Genomic DNA, 15,955 nt, shown 5'->3' with positions numbered 1-15,955 from the left:
ACCCAAAGCTGAGGGCCGCCTCCTCCATGCTCTCCAGGCAGAGATCTCCCCTTCCCCAAACATCCCAGCTCCTCCTGCTCTCTGGGAGCAGTGATGCATCTCTCCCCACTGCAGAGCAGCAGAGCCGGGCCCTGGCTTGCTGGCAGTCCATGTTGGAACACTATAAAGCAGCCCAAAAGATTTTCTCTGCGGCACTTTATCTGCAGCCCAGCACCAGCAGCCACGGGTTAATGACAGTCCAGTGCCAGGAGGAGGGATGTGGGGACATTTCCTGTGGGTGAAGCACCTTTCCACATAAAGGGTAAAGGCTGAGAATTCCACAGCTTCACCCTCACCTCCCAGGATCCCCATCCCTGGGTTTGCAGCCCCTCTGCTCCCACCCCACCCAGACTGAGGCTCTGTGGAAGAAGATTCCCTCTGCGTCTGCTCTCTTGCAGCCTTTATTGAGGCAAAGGAAGCAGTGGGGTACAGCACACCGCAGGAGGATGGGGCTGTCCCAGGGGTGCTGTTGCCACATCCCAGCTCTCATCCCCCAGGAACAGCAGCAGTGAGGAGGGGTGTCTCAGGAGTGTGCCATGCTCAAGGCATGGCTGTCACCGTGATGCTGACATCTGCCGGTGCATCATCCACAGGGTCAGCTGGTGGGGCTGAGCGTGGCTCTTCTGCAATGGGATGGGATGGAGAGCCTCAGTGGCACCAGGCTGTACCACCATGCTGGTGGCTCTGCCCGCCCTCTACCTTCCATGGCTGTTGTGCTGAGGCCACCCGGCTCCTCCTGTCCCTGTCTTTCTCCGTCCTCCGTGCTCACGGCCACGTTGGCATCCTCGGCAAGCTGTGGGGCATCAGGGCCAGCCCTGGGGGCATGGGGCTCTCAGGTGAGCAATGAGATGCAGGAGAGGGCTGGGTGCGTGGCGAGGTTTGGGGCACTCACATGCGGAACAGCAGCTCGTGCAGCCCTACAGACGGACAGACGGACATCGGATGGGGGAGTTGGGGTTTTACCACCCAGCCGAGCCCCCGACACTCACGTGGCAGGCGGTCCCGATGGCGAGCAATGTAGTGCACAGCCAGCAGAGACATGGACGTGGCCACCAGCATCCCCATCACCGCTGCCCCCGTCACGGCCGGGAGCGCCTCGAAGGGCGGCTCAGCTGGAAGAGAGCGGTGCAAATCGAGCCGTTGGGAAGGGGGAGGTGAGGAGGTGAGGAGCAGCCAGGATGGTGCGGAGGTACCAGGGGAGAAGGGAGCTCGGGGAGCATGGGCATCCCTGGCACAAACGGAGGAGGAAGATAGAAGCCTGCACTTGTTTGCTCTGAAACCTACTGATGGCTGCTCGCGCTGCGGTGCAGCTCTGCCTTTCTCTACTCACTCCCTGCTTTGCCTACAGGCAGTCAGCCCCGGGGTGTTCTGTAGCCCCTGCCGATGCCTGGCACCACCCAGGGATGCCGGAGGAGCACGGCATGCTGTCCCGTGCCCGCTTCACCTGGCGTCTGCACCTCGGAGGGGTGCCCGGCCGTGCGGTGGTTGACAGCCAGGACGCGGAAGGCATAGACCACGCGGGGGTCGAGCCCCCCCAGGCGCCGGTCGCGGGAGTGCGGCTCGATGTCTCCAGCGGCCGTTTCCCAAGGGCCCGGCACGCGGCGCTGGGGCTTCTTGGCCGGCCGCCGCTGCACCACGAAGCCGGTCAGGTTGCCCGCGCCCTGCGTCCGCCACTGCAGCCGCACCTCGGTGCGCGCCCGCGTGTACCGCAGCTTGCTGATGGTGACGTTGGGAGGGGCCGGGTACCCTGCGGCGAGACGGCGCTCCGTGGGACGACTCGCCTCCCCGCGCAGCACGGGGATGCGTGCCGCTGCCCCTGGGACTCACGATCCACGCGGAGGCGGACGGGGAGGCTGGCGGTGCCCACGCTGTTGGCGGCGGCGCAGCGGTACGTGCCACCGTCCTGCGGCCACTCGGCATCGTGCACGGTGAGGTTGGCCCACGCCCCGCCGCGCTCCAGCCGGTACTTGGTGGTGCCCGCCGGCACCTCACGCTCCTGCGGGTCGTACCAGCCCATCTCGGCACCCAGCTCGGTGCCGCCGCGCTGCCGGCACGCCAGCCGTGCCTCGCCGCCCTCCAGCACCGCCACCTCGCCGCGCTCCACCTCCAGCTTGGGGACATCTGCGCATTGAGAGGGGCTGCTGGTGGCACGCCGCCGGCCGGCGTGAGACGACGATAGTGGGGACAGCACACGGGGACCACCTCGCTTACCCAGCCGGAGGCGGCACTCGGTGCTGGCGGCTCGCAGTGGGTGCGCGGCCACGCAGACGAAGTCCTGGCCCCGCAGACTGGTATCGGTGCTCAGCACCAGGACGGTGGCTGATGGTGTGGGGACGCCCAGCGCCCGGCCCCGGCCGTCCCACCAGCGCAGCGTGGCCGGCGGCGTGCCTCCCTCCCAGCGGCATCGCAGCATCACGTATTCGTCATGCTTGGTGGCCGCAGCCATGCATGTGGGGCTGCCTGCCGGGATCCCTGGGAAGGGACAGGTGGTGGGGTGAGCCATCTCCTGCCCGCCTTTGTCCCCATAAAGTACAGGGTAGCAAGGGGCAGCCAACACAGCTTCACTTTGGGGTGCTCTGCAGTGCAGCCGTAGCACGTGGATTGAAGGGCAATAAGGCCCTTCAAGGAAAGCAATTTAGGGACGTGGGAGTTTGGGGATGTGTCCACACTCACACAGAGTGGTCCTGCACACAGCCCCCTCCCGCAGCGCAGGGTGTGTGGCCACGCAGGCGAAGGAGCTGCCGTTCCTCGTGGCTGCCCCTGGCACGATGCTGGTGGCCATGGAAAAGCTGGGCCCTGCTGCCCCCTCTTCATCCTCCTCCTCCTCCTCCCTAGGGCCCACCCAGCGCAGCCGGGCTGGAGGGAATCCCCCTAGCCAGCGGCACCGCAGGGCCACATCCTGCAGGTCAGCAGTGGCCAGAGCGGAGCAGCTGGGGCTCCCAGGCGGCGGATCTGTGTGGGTGTGGAGCTGTCACCGTGGGGCCCCCCATGCCGTCACCCCAGCATCCCCATCGTGCCATCACGTACTTCCCGCCCACATCCTCACCGGGCACTGTGTTGTCACCACGCCGGGCCAGGGCCACAATACTTACAGTATACGGTGAGGACGATGGTGGCCTGGGTGCGGGTTTGGAGGTGGGTGTTCTCAGCCAGGCAGGTGTAGGTGCCCGCCTGGCCCCGGGCAATGGCCGACATGACAAAGGTCTGACCGATGTGCACCTGGGAGCCATTGTGCAGCCAGATGTAACGGCTGGGGGGGTTGGAGGGCGCCAGGCAGCTCAGCACCACATCCTCCCGCTCGCCCGCGGAGAAGCTGCCCTGCTCTGGGGAGAAGGGCTCCACGCTGATGGCTGGCTCGTCAGGGCCGTCTGCAGGGACACAGAGCCCTTTAGCCATGGGACATCACTGCTGAGGGGAAGCAGCTCTAATCAGGACATCCTCCCACTGGTGGAAACCTGACCCGTGAAGCCTCCTTGGAGGTGGTGCAGGACAGTGGCTGTGAACACGCTATGATGCGTGGTGCCCATGGATGCACCACAGGGAACGGTGGCCTTGGTGGCACAGTGCCAGCCATAGAAGTACCATGATGGTGGTGAATGATGGCCACAGATGCACCTTGGTGGCAAGGTACTTGTTTGCCATAGAGGCACTGTGATGTTGATGGATGATGGCCATTGGTGCATCTGGTCAATGTGGCACTTGGTGGCCACAGAGGCACCCACATGGCCATACCTGCATCACGGTGGTGTCTTAACCCTTGGGGCTGCCCCGGCCTGGTGAAAAATATCTCCCAACTTAGGGCCCCCTGGAAGCAGAGCCATGCTCCGGGGCACTCACAGACGATGTCGAGGTAGACGGGTTCACTGGTACGGTTGTTGACCTCATTGCGGGCCGTGCAGGCGTACCAGCCAGCGTGGCTGCGGTTGGCGGGTGCCAGGAGCAGCTCTGCCCCAGAGCCTCCCAGCCCCACAGGGGCTGCCAGGAGTCTTCCGTGGGGCTCCCGGTGCTGCCAGGAGAAGCTGAGCGGTGCTGTCCCCTCCCGCACGGTGCACGTCAGGGCCACCTCTGTCCCCTCCGCTGCTGCTGCCGCCGTCAACCGCACGAAGGGCTTGGAGACGGGTACTGAGGGTACTGGGCCATGAGTGTCCCCAAAGCCACCAGCCCCCTGCCCAGAGCCCCTGCATCCCTCCTGTCTAGTTGTGGCCTTTCCATGTCCCACATTCTGCAGCTAGCGGGCTCAATAGTGTGAATGTGTATGAGTCAACATGAGTCCACATGTTTGCTAGTGGGACACCAGGTTGGCCAAGGGAGGGAGACAGGAGGTGGCTAACGAGCTGCTATGCGGCTGGTGGGAAGGCAATGGGGTTGGCCAGTGGGTTGCTATGTTGCCGAGTGCAGAGTTGTGTTGGCTAGTGGGGCACTTCACTGCCCAGTGGGGCTCTTCATGGTCTGGCAGCAGCCAGCAGCGCGGGCTGTTGGTGAGGGGAGCCGCGCAGAGCACTGGCAGGAGGGAGACCTTACCCAGCACACGCAGCATCACGGCGGCGTATCCCACACGGAGGCGGCCCCACTCCGGGAAGAGCCCCTGGCAGAGGAAGCGCCCGGCGGCGGCCGTCCGCAGCTCCCGCAGCTCCAGAGTGCCGTTGCGCAGCGTGACCCGGCCCAGCGCGCCCGCGCCAGGAGCCACCACCACCTCCGGCCCTGAGCCCACCGCCACGGCCCGCGGCGGCCCCGCGCTCCCCATCGCCGTGAAGCTCCAGAAGACCACGGCCGGCGCTGCCATCCCGCAGCTCAGCTCCACCTCCCGGCCCCGTATCCCCGTCGCCGTCCGCTCCTCATAGGCTGCAGAGCCGGCGTCCAGCGGCTGACCTGGTGAGAGGTGCGCTGCGTTGGCCGTGTCTCGGCAGTGCGGCTCCGTGCCTCCGTGCCGTGAGGGACCCCCGGCACTCACCCACCGCCATCAGCGGCAGCAGGCAGAGCAGCCAGGGGCCCCCCCAGCGCTCCATGCTGGGAGCCCCCCGTGCTGCGCTGCGCTCCCCAACCCGACCTCCTCTCGGGTTTCCCCGGATTGGCCCTGATTAATCTTTAATTATTAATGAAATGACAGCAGAAACCCAACACCGCTGCAATCTGGCTGTCCCCATGCCAGGCACGAGGATGGGTGCACTCACGGCACGAGCGGTGCCGCTGCCACCTGTCCCACCTCCAGGATGTCCCCACTGGTGGCCAACCTCTCCCTCTTCCCGTTTTTCTCGCTACAAGAGGTAAATCCAGTCCCGACCCCACTTTGTACCAATAACGGTGGATTTGAACACGCAGCAGACGCGTGGCACTGAGCGGGGTTTGATATTTCATCTCCTGCTCTCTGCAGGCCATGAAACATTGATGGCGGCACAGGAAGGCAGCGCCGGGAGGGGACGGGGCTGCCCTGCAGGGGGTTCTGCAGTGTGTGATGGGCTGCATCCCACTGCACCCATGGGGCAGCCGCAATGCCCCTCAAAAAAGGAGGTTCACCCCCCAGTTTTCCTCTCACAATCAGTTATTACTCATCTCTCCCGAATTCACCCTCAGCCTTTGCTTGTTGAGGTCTGGCACTTTTCCTGGTGCCACTTCTGCAGCACTGCCCTGGATGAGGGTTCGTGGTGGGGCGGTGTGAGTGGGACAGCCCCCTTGGGGACAGCCGCCACGCACGGGGCCCTGCTTTGTACCGCTGCCCTTTGTGCTACAGAAGAGCTCTGTGCTTTCAGACACCTTTTGGCAGCCCTGAACAGCTGATTTAAGAGAGCACCCGCACACCAGACCCGAACCCCCCCCTGCCCCGCTGGGTATCGCCGTGGGAACGGGGCCGGACGGGGGAGGGGCTGAGGGCGCGTCCGGCGGCTGCGTGCAAAGCGAAGGCCGACAGCGCCCCCTGGCGGCGGGGCGGGATGTGGGCCGTGTGCGCCCGTGGGCTGAAATGGGGAAATAAAACCCTTTCTGGGACAGAGCCGCCCCCGTGTCCCCGCGGCACCAAAGGGAGAACTGCCTGCACGAGGAAACACCACAAGGGAGGATGGGATTTGAACAGCGGCTTTAAAGACGGGTTCATGAATATTCAACACTTCGTGAATATTCATGACGGGCGCGCGGCGAGGCAGCCACTTCCGGGGCAGCGGCACCGGCACCGGAAGTGGCGGCGGTGGCTCAGGTAGGGGCGGGGGCGGTTCGGGCCTTCGGGGCTTCGGGTCGGCGCTTCCGATCCCAGCCGGAGCTGAAGTCGCCGCACGGCGGTGTCAATGCGCGCCGCGACGGTCAGAAACGGGGTGAAAAAGCGGCGCTCGGAGCGCGGCGGGGCGGCGGTTCCGGAGGACTCCGCGCCACGTGGGTTCCATTTAACCGCACGACTCCGATGCGCCTTGTTGCACGCTTTATTGAAGTACGTGGCCGAGTTGCCTGACATCACACAGCTCGCGCAGCCCCCCGTCCGGGGGAGCAGAAGCATTTCAACGTAAAAATCACAGCTCTCGCTTCGTTATGGAGTTTGAGTGGCTTTTCCCTGTCTGCTTCCTCGGCTTTCCAGCAGCGACTCAGAGTGAAGCTTTCTAACAGTGTAGTAGCGAAGTAAGGATGTCCGAAATGCAGTAACCTGGGGAGCTGGGTGAAGTTTTACACTGCAGCCAACACGCTTATATAAACAGAAAGATTTCCAGAGTAGCTGAGTCCTGGATGGGAGAGGAGAGCATCCAGGGTGACGTCAGAGCGGGGCGTTTTTCCTGGGGATGAGGCCGTTCGCCAGGTCCCAGCGCACCTCCCAGCGCAGGGCTGCCCTCTTCTTGTCCGTGGGCACCGTGTAGGTGTTGGGGACATAGGTGTGCTGCGGTTTGCTGGGGTGGCTGTGCTGTGTGAGCATCCGCCCCCGAATGCTGCGGCGCACGTCCTTGTGCTGGTCCTCACCCGGCACAGGGAACCGCTCCCACTCCCGCTTGTACTCAAAATATTTGGCCACCCGGTCGCTTTTGCTGCGGTTCTGACGCAGCGCCTCCAGCCTGGGGGGAATGAAGGACTTGGGCTGCAGCGCTGCGGCTGTGCAGTGAGAGGCGGGAGGACTCTGGCTCTGCACAACCCTGAGAAGGAAGGGAGGCTCACACTCGGCGCCCTGATGCTGATAGGAAGGCTCTGGGGGGAACTCCTGGATAAAACTGCTGCTCATCTCGATTTCCCCCTCGGAGAGGCTGTCATCTGGAGCGGTGCTCAGCTGAAGCATTTTCTGTGTCAGATTCCACGTGGCCATGCTCTCCAGCAGGCTGGTGACCGATTCGTCACAGACCTGGACTCCTCCATCAGGTCTCCGCCTCAGCACCTTCCTCTTCATCGCCTGCCTCCTCGAGCCCCTGGGGCAGCACGGGGCAGCACTGGGCTCTGCGCAGGGGAACCCTTTGGATGGAGGTGGGGCTGGCTGCAGCCCTGTGGGAGCAGTGTAGGCACTGCAGCACAGAGGTGCCCCTTCTGCTCCGCGGCTCTCGCTGCCTCCTTCCAGCTCCTCATCACTCAGAGCAGCACCTGAATGCCTGTCTGCTTCCAGCCTGTTCTCCATGGTTTCTGCTGGGCTGGCTGGACCCTGCAAAAAGAAATTTGGTTAATATCTTGCAGTGCATTCGAGTTGGCTGAAGGGGGCTCTGTGAAGGCTGGCTCTGGCTCTTCGCCACCCTGAAACCTTCTCAGGTTTGTGGTGCTGATTCAGGCTCCATCAAACCAGAGAGGAGCCTGTAGACAACTATGTACAATGTTGTACATGGCACATAAATTGCATTGCACTGCATGTGAAGGTTCGATGAAAGGATGGACGAGTGCAGGCCGGACTGAGTACACTCCGTGACTGTAAGCCTTGGGCAGATATACTGATGATTTTCCCCTTGTGAAACCAGTATGTTCTCTCAAAAACACAGTTCCTAGTTGTGACTAAAGACATCAAAGAAAGGGTGTTTTTATTTATAGACAAGGAAAAAGTGTTTAGAGATTGGCTATCATAGCCTAAAGGCAAAGCTTCAGGCTGAGTTGTGTGATTGAGGTAAGGCAGAAGGATTGGCTGCAAAAGGGATGTGGACAGTGTTCCCACTGAAGCCTGCAGGTTTGGGGCTATCTTTATGCCATTAAACGGGTTTAGAAATGCAAGTTCTAACTGTGTGGCAGTGATGCCATTACGAAACGTTCGAGCAGATGGTGCTGCAGGATGACTGGTAGCTGTTAGCAGGCTGTCTGAAGTGTTGATGCTCGCTGAACACAGCGAGAATGGGAACCGCTCCATGACAGCTCTGCACAGGAAATGTGGGAATGAGCTGCCGCCGTGCTGGGCTGCCAGCGCTGAGCTGCTGACAGCGGTGGCTGAGGGAAGATGTGTGATTCAAAGCACTAGATATTTGCAGCCTGGAGTCAAAGTGTATCATCCCAGCCAAGCCCCCTTGACAGTTACTGGGTGCTTCTGGGTACAGTGAGGGATTAAAAAGAAGCCAAAGAATTATTGTACAGATAACAATTCTGCAGAGGCAGAAAAAGGTAGAAACACAGATTTCCTCCTTTCTTTGCAGGCCCTGAGGAGCTGCCAGCCACCAACTAAAGACTCCAAGAGACTCAGTATGGCCAACGGGAGCTGGGCCACAGATCGAGAACAGCTCCTGAGGAGGGTGCAGGACCTGGAGGAGGAGGTGAAGCAGCTGCAGGAGAAGCTGTCGGAGGGCAAGGAGGGCACTGCAGTGAAGGACACCCCTTCAACCTCCAGGAAATCCAAGAAGCAGCAGCAGCGGCCATTTGATTTCAGTGCCCACGGCCGCAGGCACGTGGCTCTGAGGATCGCCTACCTCGGCTGGGGGTACCAAGGCTTTGCCAGCCAGGAGAACACCAGCAACACGATTGAAGAGAAGCTGTTTGAAGCCCTGAAGAAGACACGGCTGGTAGATAGCAGGCAGACCTCCAACTATCACCGCTGTGGGCGGACAGACAAAGGAGTCAGTGCCTTTGGACAGGTCAGGATGGGTTTACGGGTTCCACTGGGGGTGGTAGAACTCAGGATGCAGATCTCGTGGGGTTACTGGTCAATGACAACGAGCCAAGTGCTCACTGTGTGACAGTGCAGGTTGAATCTGTCTTTTAAAAGCTTTTTCAGACACTGTTTACTGGAGCTGTTTGGAGAGGATGAAATGCATTTCAGGCTGCCATTTCCTGAGTCGGGTCAGCTGCCAGTTCAGCTCAGAGATGCCAGAAAGGGGAGCTGCCCCTTCCTCTGCCTATATAGACATTGCTCTTCTTGTGCCAGCTGCAGTGCTTGGCAGACCCCTCTCATCTGCCTTAACTCAGCAGCCCAGCAGAATGACTGGAATGCTTCCCACAGAGTGAGAAAGCTGAGTCCTTGTGTGTAAAGGTCTGAGGAGAGCAACAGCCAGGGAAGAGAGCGTGGGAGTGGGAGCTGGAGGAGCAGCTGGCCCAAACAGTGGCAGGGAACCATCAGATCCTTACGATGGCTTTGCTTTCCTCCTCTTCCCTTCCCGCTTGTGCTCAGGGAGCAGGCCTGCCCAGCTTTTGCCATGTGAGGGCTGGTTTTAGCCTGCATCACTCACTTGCTCTAGTTCACGAAGCAAACCGTACAAAGTAAGGGTGTGGGCCACCTTTGCTTGCACGGTTAGATATGCTCATGGACTTGCAGTGGTTCACTTGTTTCCATACCACAGTTTCAAGCCTATTGAGCTGTTAATGGGTTCAAGTTATGAACTCCAGGGTTTTTTTTGTGTTTTTTTTTTTTTAAAAGCACATGTGTATCCTGCAGACTGAAGCCATTTAGAGACCATGCTATGTAGGCAGTTTGCAACTTTTTCTGTTTTATTAAAGGAATCTATAGCATCTGCTAGGAAGCTCAGCAGAGGCACTTGCAGTTTTACCCACAGGAAGGAGTGGTAAGAGACCAATTTAAGATACCTTCCTCTGTAGGAGATCCTGAGTTCATTTCAAAATGCAAAGCAGAGGTGTAGGAAGACTTGGCTTTACACACTGACTACGCCCATCCACCACCTAATCCCAGTGTTCACAATTTTGCAGGTGATTTCCCTAGATCTTCGCTCTAACCTCTCGGAGGAAAGGAAACTAAATGGCTGCACGGGTGACTCGGAGGGAAGAAGCAGTAAATCCGAGGAAGAGCTGCGCTACACCCACATCCTGAACAGGGTGCTCCCACCTGACATCCGTGTGCTGGCCTGGGCCCCCGTGGAGCCAGACTTCAGCGCCCGGTTCAGCTGTCTCAAGAGGACCTACCGCTACTTCTTCCCCTGCGCAGGCCTGGACGTGGCCCTCATGCAGGCTGCAGCCCAGCGCTACGTGGGGACGCACGACTTCCGGAACCTCTGCAAAATGGACGTGGCCAATGGCGTCATCAACTTCCAGAGAACAATTCTCAGCGCCCAGGTAACGTGGGTGGATGGGGGAGCTGAAGGTGGCCTGCAGGACCCTTTCCGGCTGTGCCAGTTCGAGGTGACAGGACAGGCATTCCTCTACCACCAAGTGCGCTGCATGATGGCCATCCTCTTCCTGATTGGACAGAGGATGGAGGGCCCAGAGATCATCGATGAGCTGCTGGATGTGGAGAAGAACCCTCGAAAACCACAGTACAGGTATGGGCAGCAACCTCCCAGGCTGTACAGCAAGAAAGCAAACTGCTGGCGTCTCCACGAGGATCTGATTTTCTTGTCACTGTGCTTCTGGACAAGTTACTCATGGTCTTAACCCTTGGTCTTTGGTAAAAATTACTTCAGAAAAGCATTTTTCTGAAAGGCAGTGCCGTTATTAGCAGAGTGGACAGGCTGCTGTGCTGTTACATTAATGCTGTGACCCTTTTCTATCACAACCCTTCTCTAGCCTGCCTTCAACACCTCACCATCAGTTCGTAATGCCTTCTCTCCGTTTTCCTAGTATGGCTGTGGAGTTCCCCCTGGTCCTGTATGACTGTGAGTTTGAGAACATCCAGTGGCATTATGACCGGGAAGTGCAGGAGTTCAACGTTACCCACCTGCAGCAGCTCTGGGCCAGCTACGCCGTCAAGACTCAAGTGCTGCACAACATGTTACAAGGTCTGGACGCTGCTCCCGTGGCTGCAGGGAAAGGTAAGAGATGGCAGAACTGTTCCAAACAAGTAGGTAACCACACGTTGTTGAAAGCGTTGTTCATAGAATCATTAAGGTTGGAAAAGACCTCTTAAGATCATCAAATCCAACCCCACCATGCCCACTAACCATGTCCCTCAGTGCCACATCTCTGCATTTCTGAACACCTTCAGGGCTGATGACTCCACCACCCCTGGACAACCTGTTCCAATATCTCACCAGTCTTTCTGCAAAGAAATTTTTCCTAATATCCAACCTGAGCCCAGCACTTGATCTCATTGTTCCATTGGCCTCAGCCCATCCATCAGCCTGGCCAGATCCCTCTGTAGCCCTTTCCTACACCAGGCAGACTGACGCTTCCTCCCAGCTTGGGGTCATCTGCAGACTTACTGAGGTTGCACTCAATTCCCTTGTCCAGATCATCTACAAAGATACAGAACAGGGCTGGCCCCAGCACCGACCCACAGGGAGCCATTGGTGATGGGTCAGCAGCTGGATTTAGCTCCATTCACCCCAACCCTCCAGCCTTTCCCAGCAGCATTCCCGTCCAACCACGGGTCTGCAGGAGAATGCCGTGTGTTGTTATTTCTTTTACAGACCCAGGGAACGCCGCCCCTGTGCTCTGGGGAGACCTGAAGCCTCCAGTGCACAACCAGGCCAGCAGCTTTGTGGAAGGCGTCCGCGCTCGCGCCTACAAACCGCTGCTGGAGCGGCCGCGGTGCGAGGGGCTGGAGTCCCGCATCCAGCAGTGCCTGCGCAGGGGCCGCGGCCAGGCCGAGCGGGCGGCCAAACGGCTGCGCACGGGGGAGGGGCCGGGGGGGGGGCTCCTGAAGGGCCGCCTTTTGCGCGGGTTTGGTTTTAAACGCGTTTCCTCGCGATTTTTATAAATTCCTGTTGGCTTTAAGAATAGCGGTGCTGCGTTACGGCCTGCGGGGGGGCAGCGCGGGGCCGGGCCTGGGGCACCGAGGGTTGTCGGGGTACGATGAAGCGAGACGCGACGTGAGCGCGGCATGACGCGAGCGCGGCGCGGTTCCGGCCGGTACCTGCGAGCTGCTCACCCGCTCCCTCCTCGCGCCGCGACCGTGGCCGGTTCCCAACCGCCGCTCTCCTTCAAACTGCCGGGCGGGGCGGGGCAGCTGCGTGCTTCCTATAGGCGGTCGCTGCTGTCGTTCGTCTCCTTCTGCCTTCCTATTGGGTGCCTGGGCTGAAGGCCTGCCTCGCCCTGTCCTAGTGGCGGGCGGTGCTGTCGCTCGTCTCCTTCCGCCCTGTCCATTGGGCGCTGGGCTGAGGCCCCGCCCTCCGGCGGGCGGAAGGGGAGGAGCGGAGGAGAACCGGCAAAATGGCGGCGCTCAGTGGGCGACTGTGGCGGCGGCCGGGAGAGGCCTTGGGACGGACGGCGGCGGGGGCGGTGCGGGCCCAGGAGCTGGCGGAGCGACTGCGGGCGAAGCGGAGCGAGGAGAGGAAGAAGAAGGAGGAGGAGCGAGAGGTGAGCGCGGCCGGGCGCTGGCTCCTGGCGTGGGCCCGGTCGCCTCCATCCGCTTCTCGTTCCTCTAGGTGGCCGCGGAGCCGGCGCGGAGGCGGGCCCGGCAGCTGGCCGCGCTGCAGCGGGTGCACCACAATGTGCTGGCCAAGGCTCTCCGGCAGCGAGCCGTATACCAGGACGAGGAGCTGGTGGTGCTCAACAAGCCCTACGGGCTGCCCGTGCACGGTGAGGGGCCGGCGGTTCCCCGTTGCTTCTTACTGCGCTGGCGGGCTGGGGCCGGTGGGACGAGATTCAGCGAGACCGAGCGCCCGCTCACATTAACGCCTTGTAATGCTGCGGGTGTGGGGCAGAGTGCAGAGCTGCAAAGAAGAAAAGGATCTGGGAGCGTAGCTGACGGCCAGGTGAATGTGAGCCAGCAGTGTGCACAGCTGGCCAAGAAGGCCAATGGCATCCTGGCTTGTATCAGAAATGTGCAGCCAGCAGGAGCAGGTGATTGTGCCTCTCTACACAGCGCTGGTGCAGCTACACCTCTAGTGCTGCGTTCGGTGTTGGGTTCCTCGCTGCAACAAAGGCATGGAGGCTCTGGAGCTCATTCAGAGAAGGGCAGCAGAGCTGTTGGGGGTCTGGAGTGCAAATCTTACAGGGAGTAAGATTCCCTTACTGAGGGAACTGAGATTGTTTAATTTAGAGGAGGCTCAGGGGAGACGTTATTGCTCTCTGCTTCTCACTGAGAGGAGGTTGTAGTGAGGTGGGGATCAGCCTCTACTCCCAGGTAGCAGTGATGGGATGAGAGGTGATGGCTTTACGTTGTGCTGAGGAGGTTCAGTTGGATATTAGAAAAAAAATTCTTCTCAGGAGTAGTGAGGTATTGGAACAGGCTGCCCTGGGAGGTAATGGAGTCACCGTCCCTGGAAGTGCTAAAGAAAAAGATAGATGTGGCACTGGGGAACAGGGATTAGTGGGCATGATGGGGATGGGCTGATAGTTGGATGAGATGATCTTAGTAGTCCTTTTCAATCTTAGCGATTCCATGTTGGTGTGTTTTTGTTTTTGATTTTTTAAGCAGAGCTGTGTAGTGCTGCCCCTCTCACTGATCACTGTTAATAGCAAGGGTGGGGAAATCCTGCCGTGTCGCTTTGTATTGCATTAAAGTTAACAGGGATGTGAATGCTTGTCTGGGTTTTGCAGGTGGGCCTGGGGTCAAGAACTGTATCGCTGATGTGCTGCCAATTTTGGCCAAGATGCTGATAAACATGAAAGCTGAACCACTGCACCTGTGCCATCGGCTGGACAAGGAGACAACGGGTTTGATGGTGTTGGCACGGAGCAGGGAGGCAGCAGACAGGATCCGGCTCCTCTTCAAAACTCGCCAGGTGGAAAAGATATACTGGTAGGAAAGGTTTTGGAAGAAAAATCATAGAAGGGCTTAGTTTGGAAGGGACTGAGGGGATCACTGAGTTCAACTCCTCTGCCTTAAGCAGGGTCACCAACCATTAGATCAGACTGGCCAGAGCCCCAAAAGTATCTTTGACAAGCAGCAAAGTGTCACGAGTGTGCAGATATGGGGATGTGGAACTCTGGGAAGTGGTGGATGTTTGATTATAGAATATTACAGTGGTTTAGGTTGGAAGGGACATTACAGATCACAGGCAGGGTTGCCATCCACCAGGTCAGGTTGCCTAAGGCCCCATTCAACCTGACCTTGAACCAACTGCACCACTCAGGTTGATGTCATTGGCACACTTGGTGGGAGTACACTCGATCCCACTGTCTGTGTGACTATGAATGCTTGAGTTCCCAGTTCGGGGGTCTCTCCTGGGGAGAAAAGTGAGAGGTGAGGGAGAGTTTCTATCCTGCTGGATGTGCAAAGGGCTGCAGCAGCGTCATGCAGACCTCTGCTTTTCCTTTGCAGGGCAATTACCGTGGGGAGCCCAGACCCTGCTGAGGGCATTGTGGAAATCCCCATGGTGGAGAGGGAGGTGCAGAGCCACCAACCTCATTACAAGGTGAGCAGGTATCCTCTCAGTCGCAGTTTGGGGCTGGTTTCCCCTTCTCCTGGGCTCATCCTCTCGCTGTGGCTCAGATGACGCTGGCCCCAAACTACCGCGTGTCTCCTGAGGATGGAAAGGTGCTGAAAATCCGCAAGAACCGCAATGCTGAAAGCGCTGTGACGCGGTATCGCGTTCTGGCTGGCTCGTCTGCCTGCTCTCTGCTGGAGCTCCAGCCCATCACAGGTGAGGCTTAGCCAGGTGCTTCTGTGCTGTGCCTTCTGTACAGCCAGGAGCAGTCGTGGAGGGAGGAACAAGCTGTAGGATATGGCCAAGGCTCTGGGAACCAGTGCTGTTTCGCTGCCAGGGCTCTCAGCACAAGGTTACCTGGCATGAGGGTGCTTTGGGTGGGTAGTGAGCGAAGACCTGCTGCCCAATGTGACTGATGTGATGTTTTTCCTTTTCTCCTTCCTCATCTCAGGAGTGAAGCACCAGCTCCGGGTTCACCTGGCCTATGGATTGGGGTGCCCCATCCTAGGGGATCACAAATACTCTCACTGGAGCAAGCTGGCACCACAGGTAAGGCAGATACGGTGCCATGGAGCAGGGCAGAGAAGGCACCAGCTGCTTGGTGGCACACGCTGGGATTCTGAGACCAGACTGCTGACACGGGGTTATGGAAGAGGGTGTTAGGGCTGTCCTCACACCACTCTGTCCTCAATGCAGAAGCTTCCTGAAATAACTCTGAAGAGGTTGAAGCTGCAGCAGAGCAAGTCTCGCCACCTCCCCCTGCATCTCCATGCCTACCGCCTCTCCCTGCCGCTGGGCACCAGTGGGAGCAAGCAGATAGACCTTGTGTGTGAGCCACCCAGCTTCTTCCACAGGGCGCTGAGGAAGCTGGAGCTGGACATTGCTATGGAGTAGGACGAGGCTTGTCAACAGGACTGATCCTTTGTGTCTCCATACTTCTGGCACGTGATAGTGCCGGATCCAGCTGTGCTGCACTGCTGTTTCACTCACAGCAAGTGACGTGATGAGGTTTGTGTTCTGCTACTTGGGAGACACCTTGCCTTCGGGTAATAGAGTTGCTGGCTTAACTTCTGTGCACTTCTTGTCCACAGTCCGTACCTGATCTGGAGCAGAAAGTGTGGTGGGTGCACTCTTGTTTATAGTGATGAGGCTGGGTGGAAACTGGGCATCGACCATTCTGTGCTCTGAACTTGTCCCTGTCCAATAAAGAACCCATTTCTGCAAAGGTGAAGGTTGTGTGGCTCTCCGTGTTCAGGACAGGTGGACCTCAGTGCCTGGGCAGGTTTGAACAC

General features: G+C 59.2%; 4 protein-coding genes across 6 annotated transcripts; 2 read left to right on the top strand and 2 right to left on the bottom strand.

The window, feature by feature from the left end:
• Positions 1-634: 634 nt before the first annotated feature.
• Positions 635-5,045, bottom strand: VSIG10L2 (V-set and immunoglobulin domain containing 10 like 2). The gene is made up of 10 exons (XM_042882233.1): positions 4,991-5,045; positions 4,561-4,908; positions 3,877-4,161; positions 3,132-3,407; positions 2,713-2,991; positions 1,867-2,511; positions 1,484-1,786; positions 1,029-1,151; positions 932-956; positions 635-854 (listed from the first exon to the last, which is right to left on the bottom strand). Exons 1-10 carry the CDS (start codon positions 5,043-5,045, stop codon positions 635-637), a joined length of 2,559 nt encoding a protein of 852 aa, XP_042738167.1.
• Positions 5,046-6,247: 1,202 nt separating this feature from the next.
• PUS3 (pseudouridine synthase 3) lies at positions 6,248-12,176 on the top strand. The gene is made up of 6 exons (XM_042882232.1): positions 6,248-6,454; positions 8,604-9,038; positions 10,105-10,673; positions 10,972-11,162; positions 11,760-12,012; positions 12,068-12,176. The coding sequence occupies exons 1-6, from the start codon at positions 6,428-6,430 to the stop codon at positions 12,174-12,176; spliced, it is 1,584 nt and encodes a 527-aa protein (XP_042738166.1). The 5' UTR covers positions 6,248-6,427.
• HYLS1 (HYLS1 centriolar and ciliogenesis associated) lies at positions 6,403-12,310 on the bottom strand. Of its 3 annotated transcripts, none has more exons than XM_042882219.1 (3): positions 12,206-12,310; positions 11,069-11,150; positions 6,403-7,636 (listed from the first exon to the last, which is right to left on the bottom strand). In XM_042882219.1, exon 3 carries the CDS (start codon positions 7,610-7,612, stop codon positions 6,773-6,775), a length of 840 nt encoding a protein of 279 aa, XP_042738153.1. In that variant the 5' UTR covers positions 7,613-7,636; positions 11,069-11,150; positions 12,206-12,310; the 3' UTR covers positions 6,403-6,772. The 3 variants fall into 3 exon arrangements, with proteins under 3 accessions (XP_042738153.1, XP_042738155.1, XP_042738154.1); XM_042882221.1 differs by having other exon boundaries at positions 12,221-12,302; XM_042882220.1 differs by lacking the exon at positions 12,206-12,310 and adding an exon at positions 11,419-11,804.
• Positions 12,311-12,486: 176 nt separating this feature from the next.
• Positions 12,487-15,888, top strand: RPUSD4 (RNA pseudouridine synthase D4). Its single transcript, XM_042882225.1, has 7 exons — positions 12,487-12,648; positions 12,717-12,870; positions 13,834-14,035; positions 14,558-14,651; positions 14,729-14,879; positions 15,115-15,212; positions 15,360-15,888. Exons 1-7 carry the CDS (start codon positions 12,502-12,504, stop codon positions 15,555-15,557), a joined length of 1,044 nt encoding a protein of 347 aa, XP_042738159.1. The 5' UTR covers positions 12,487-12,501; the 3' UTR covers positions 15,558-15,888.
• The last annotated feature ends 67 nt before the right edge of the window (positions 15,889-15,955 follow it).

This window comes from Lagopus leucura, unplaced genomic scaffold (assembly GCF_019238085.1).
Source record: "Lagopus leucura isolate 7727_CA_CO unplaced genomic scaffold, USGS_WTPT01 Super-Scaffold_100034, whole genome shotgun sequence".
Taxonomy (NCBI): Eukaryota; Metazoa; Chordata; class Aves; order Galliformes; family Phasianidae; genus Lagopus; species Lagopus leucura.
The sequence above is the reverse complement of the archived record's forward strand: the minus strand, read 5'-3'. Positions and strand labels throughout refer to the sequence as shown.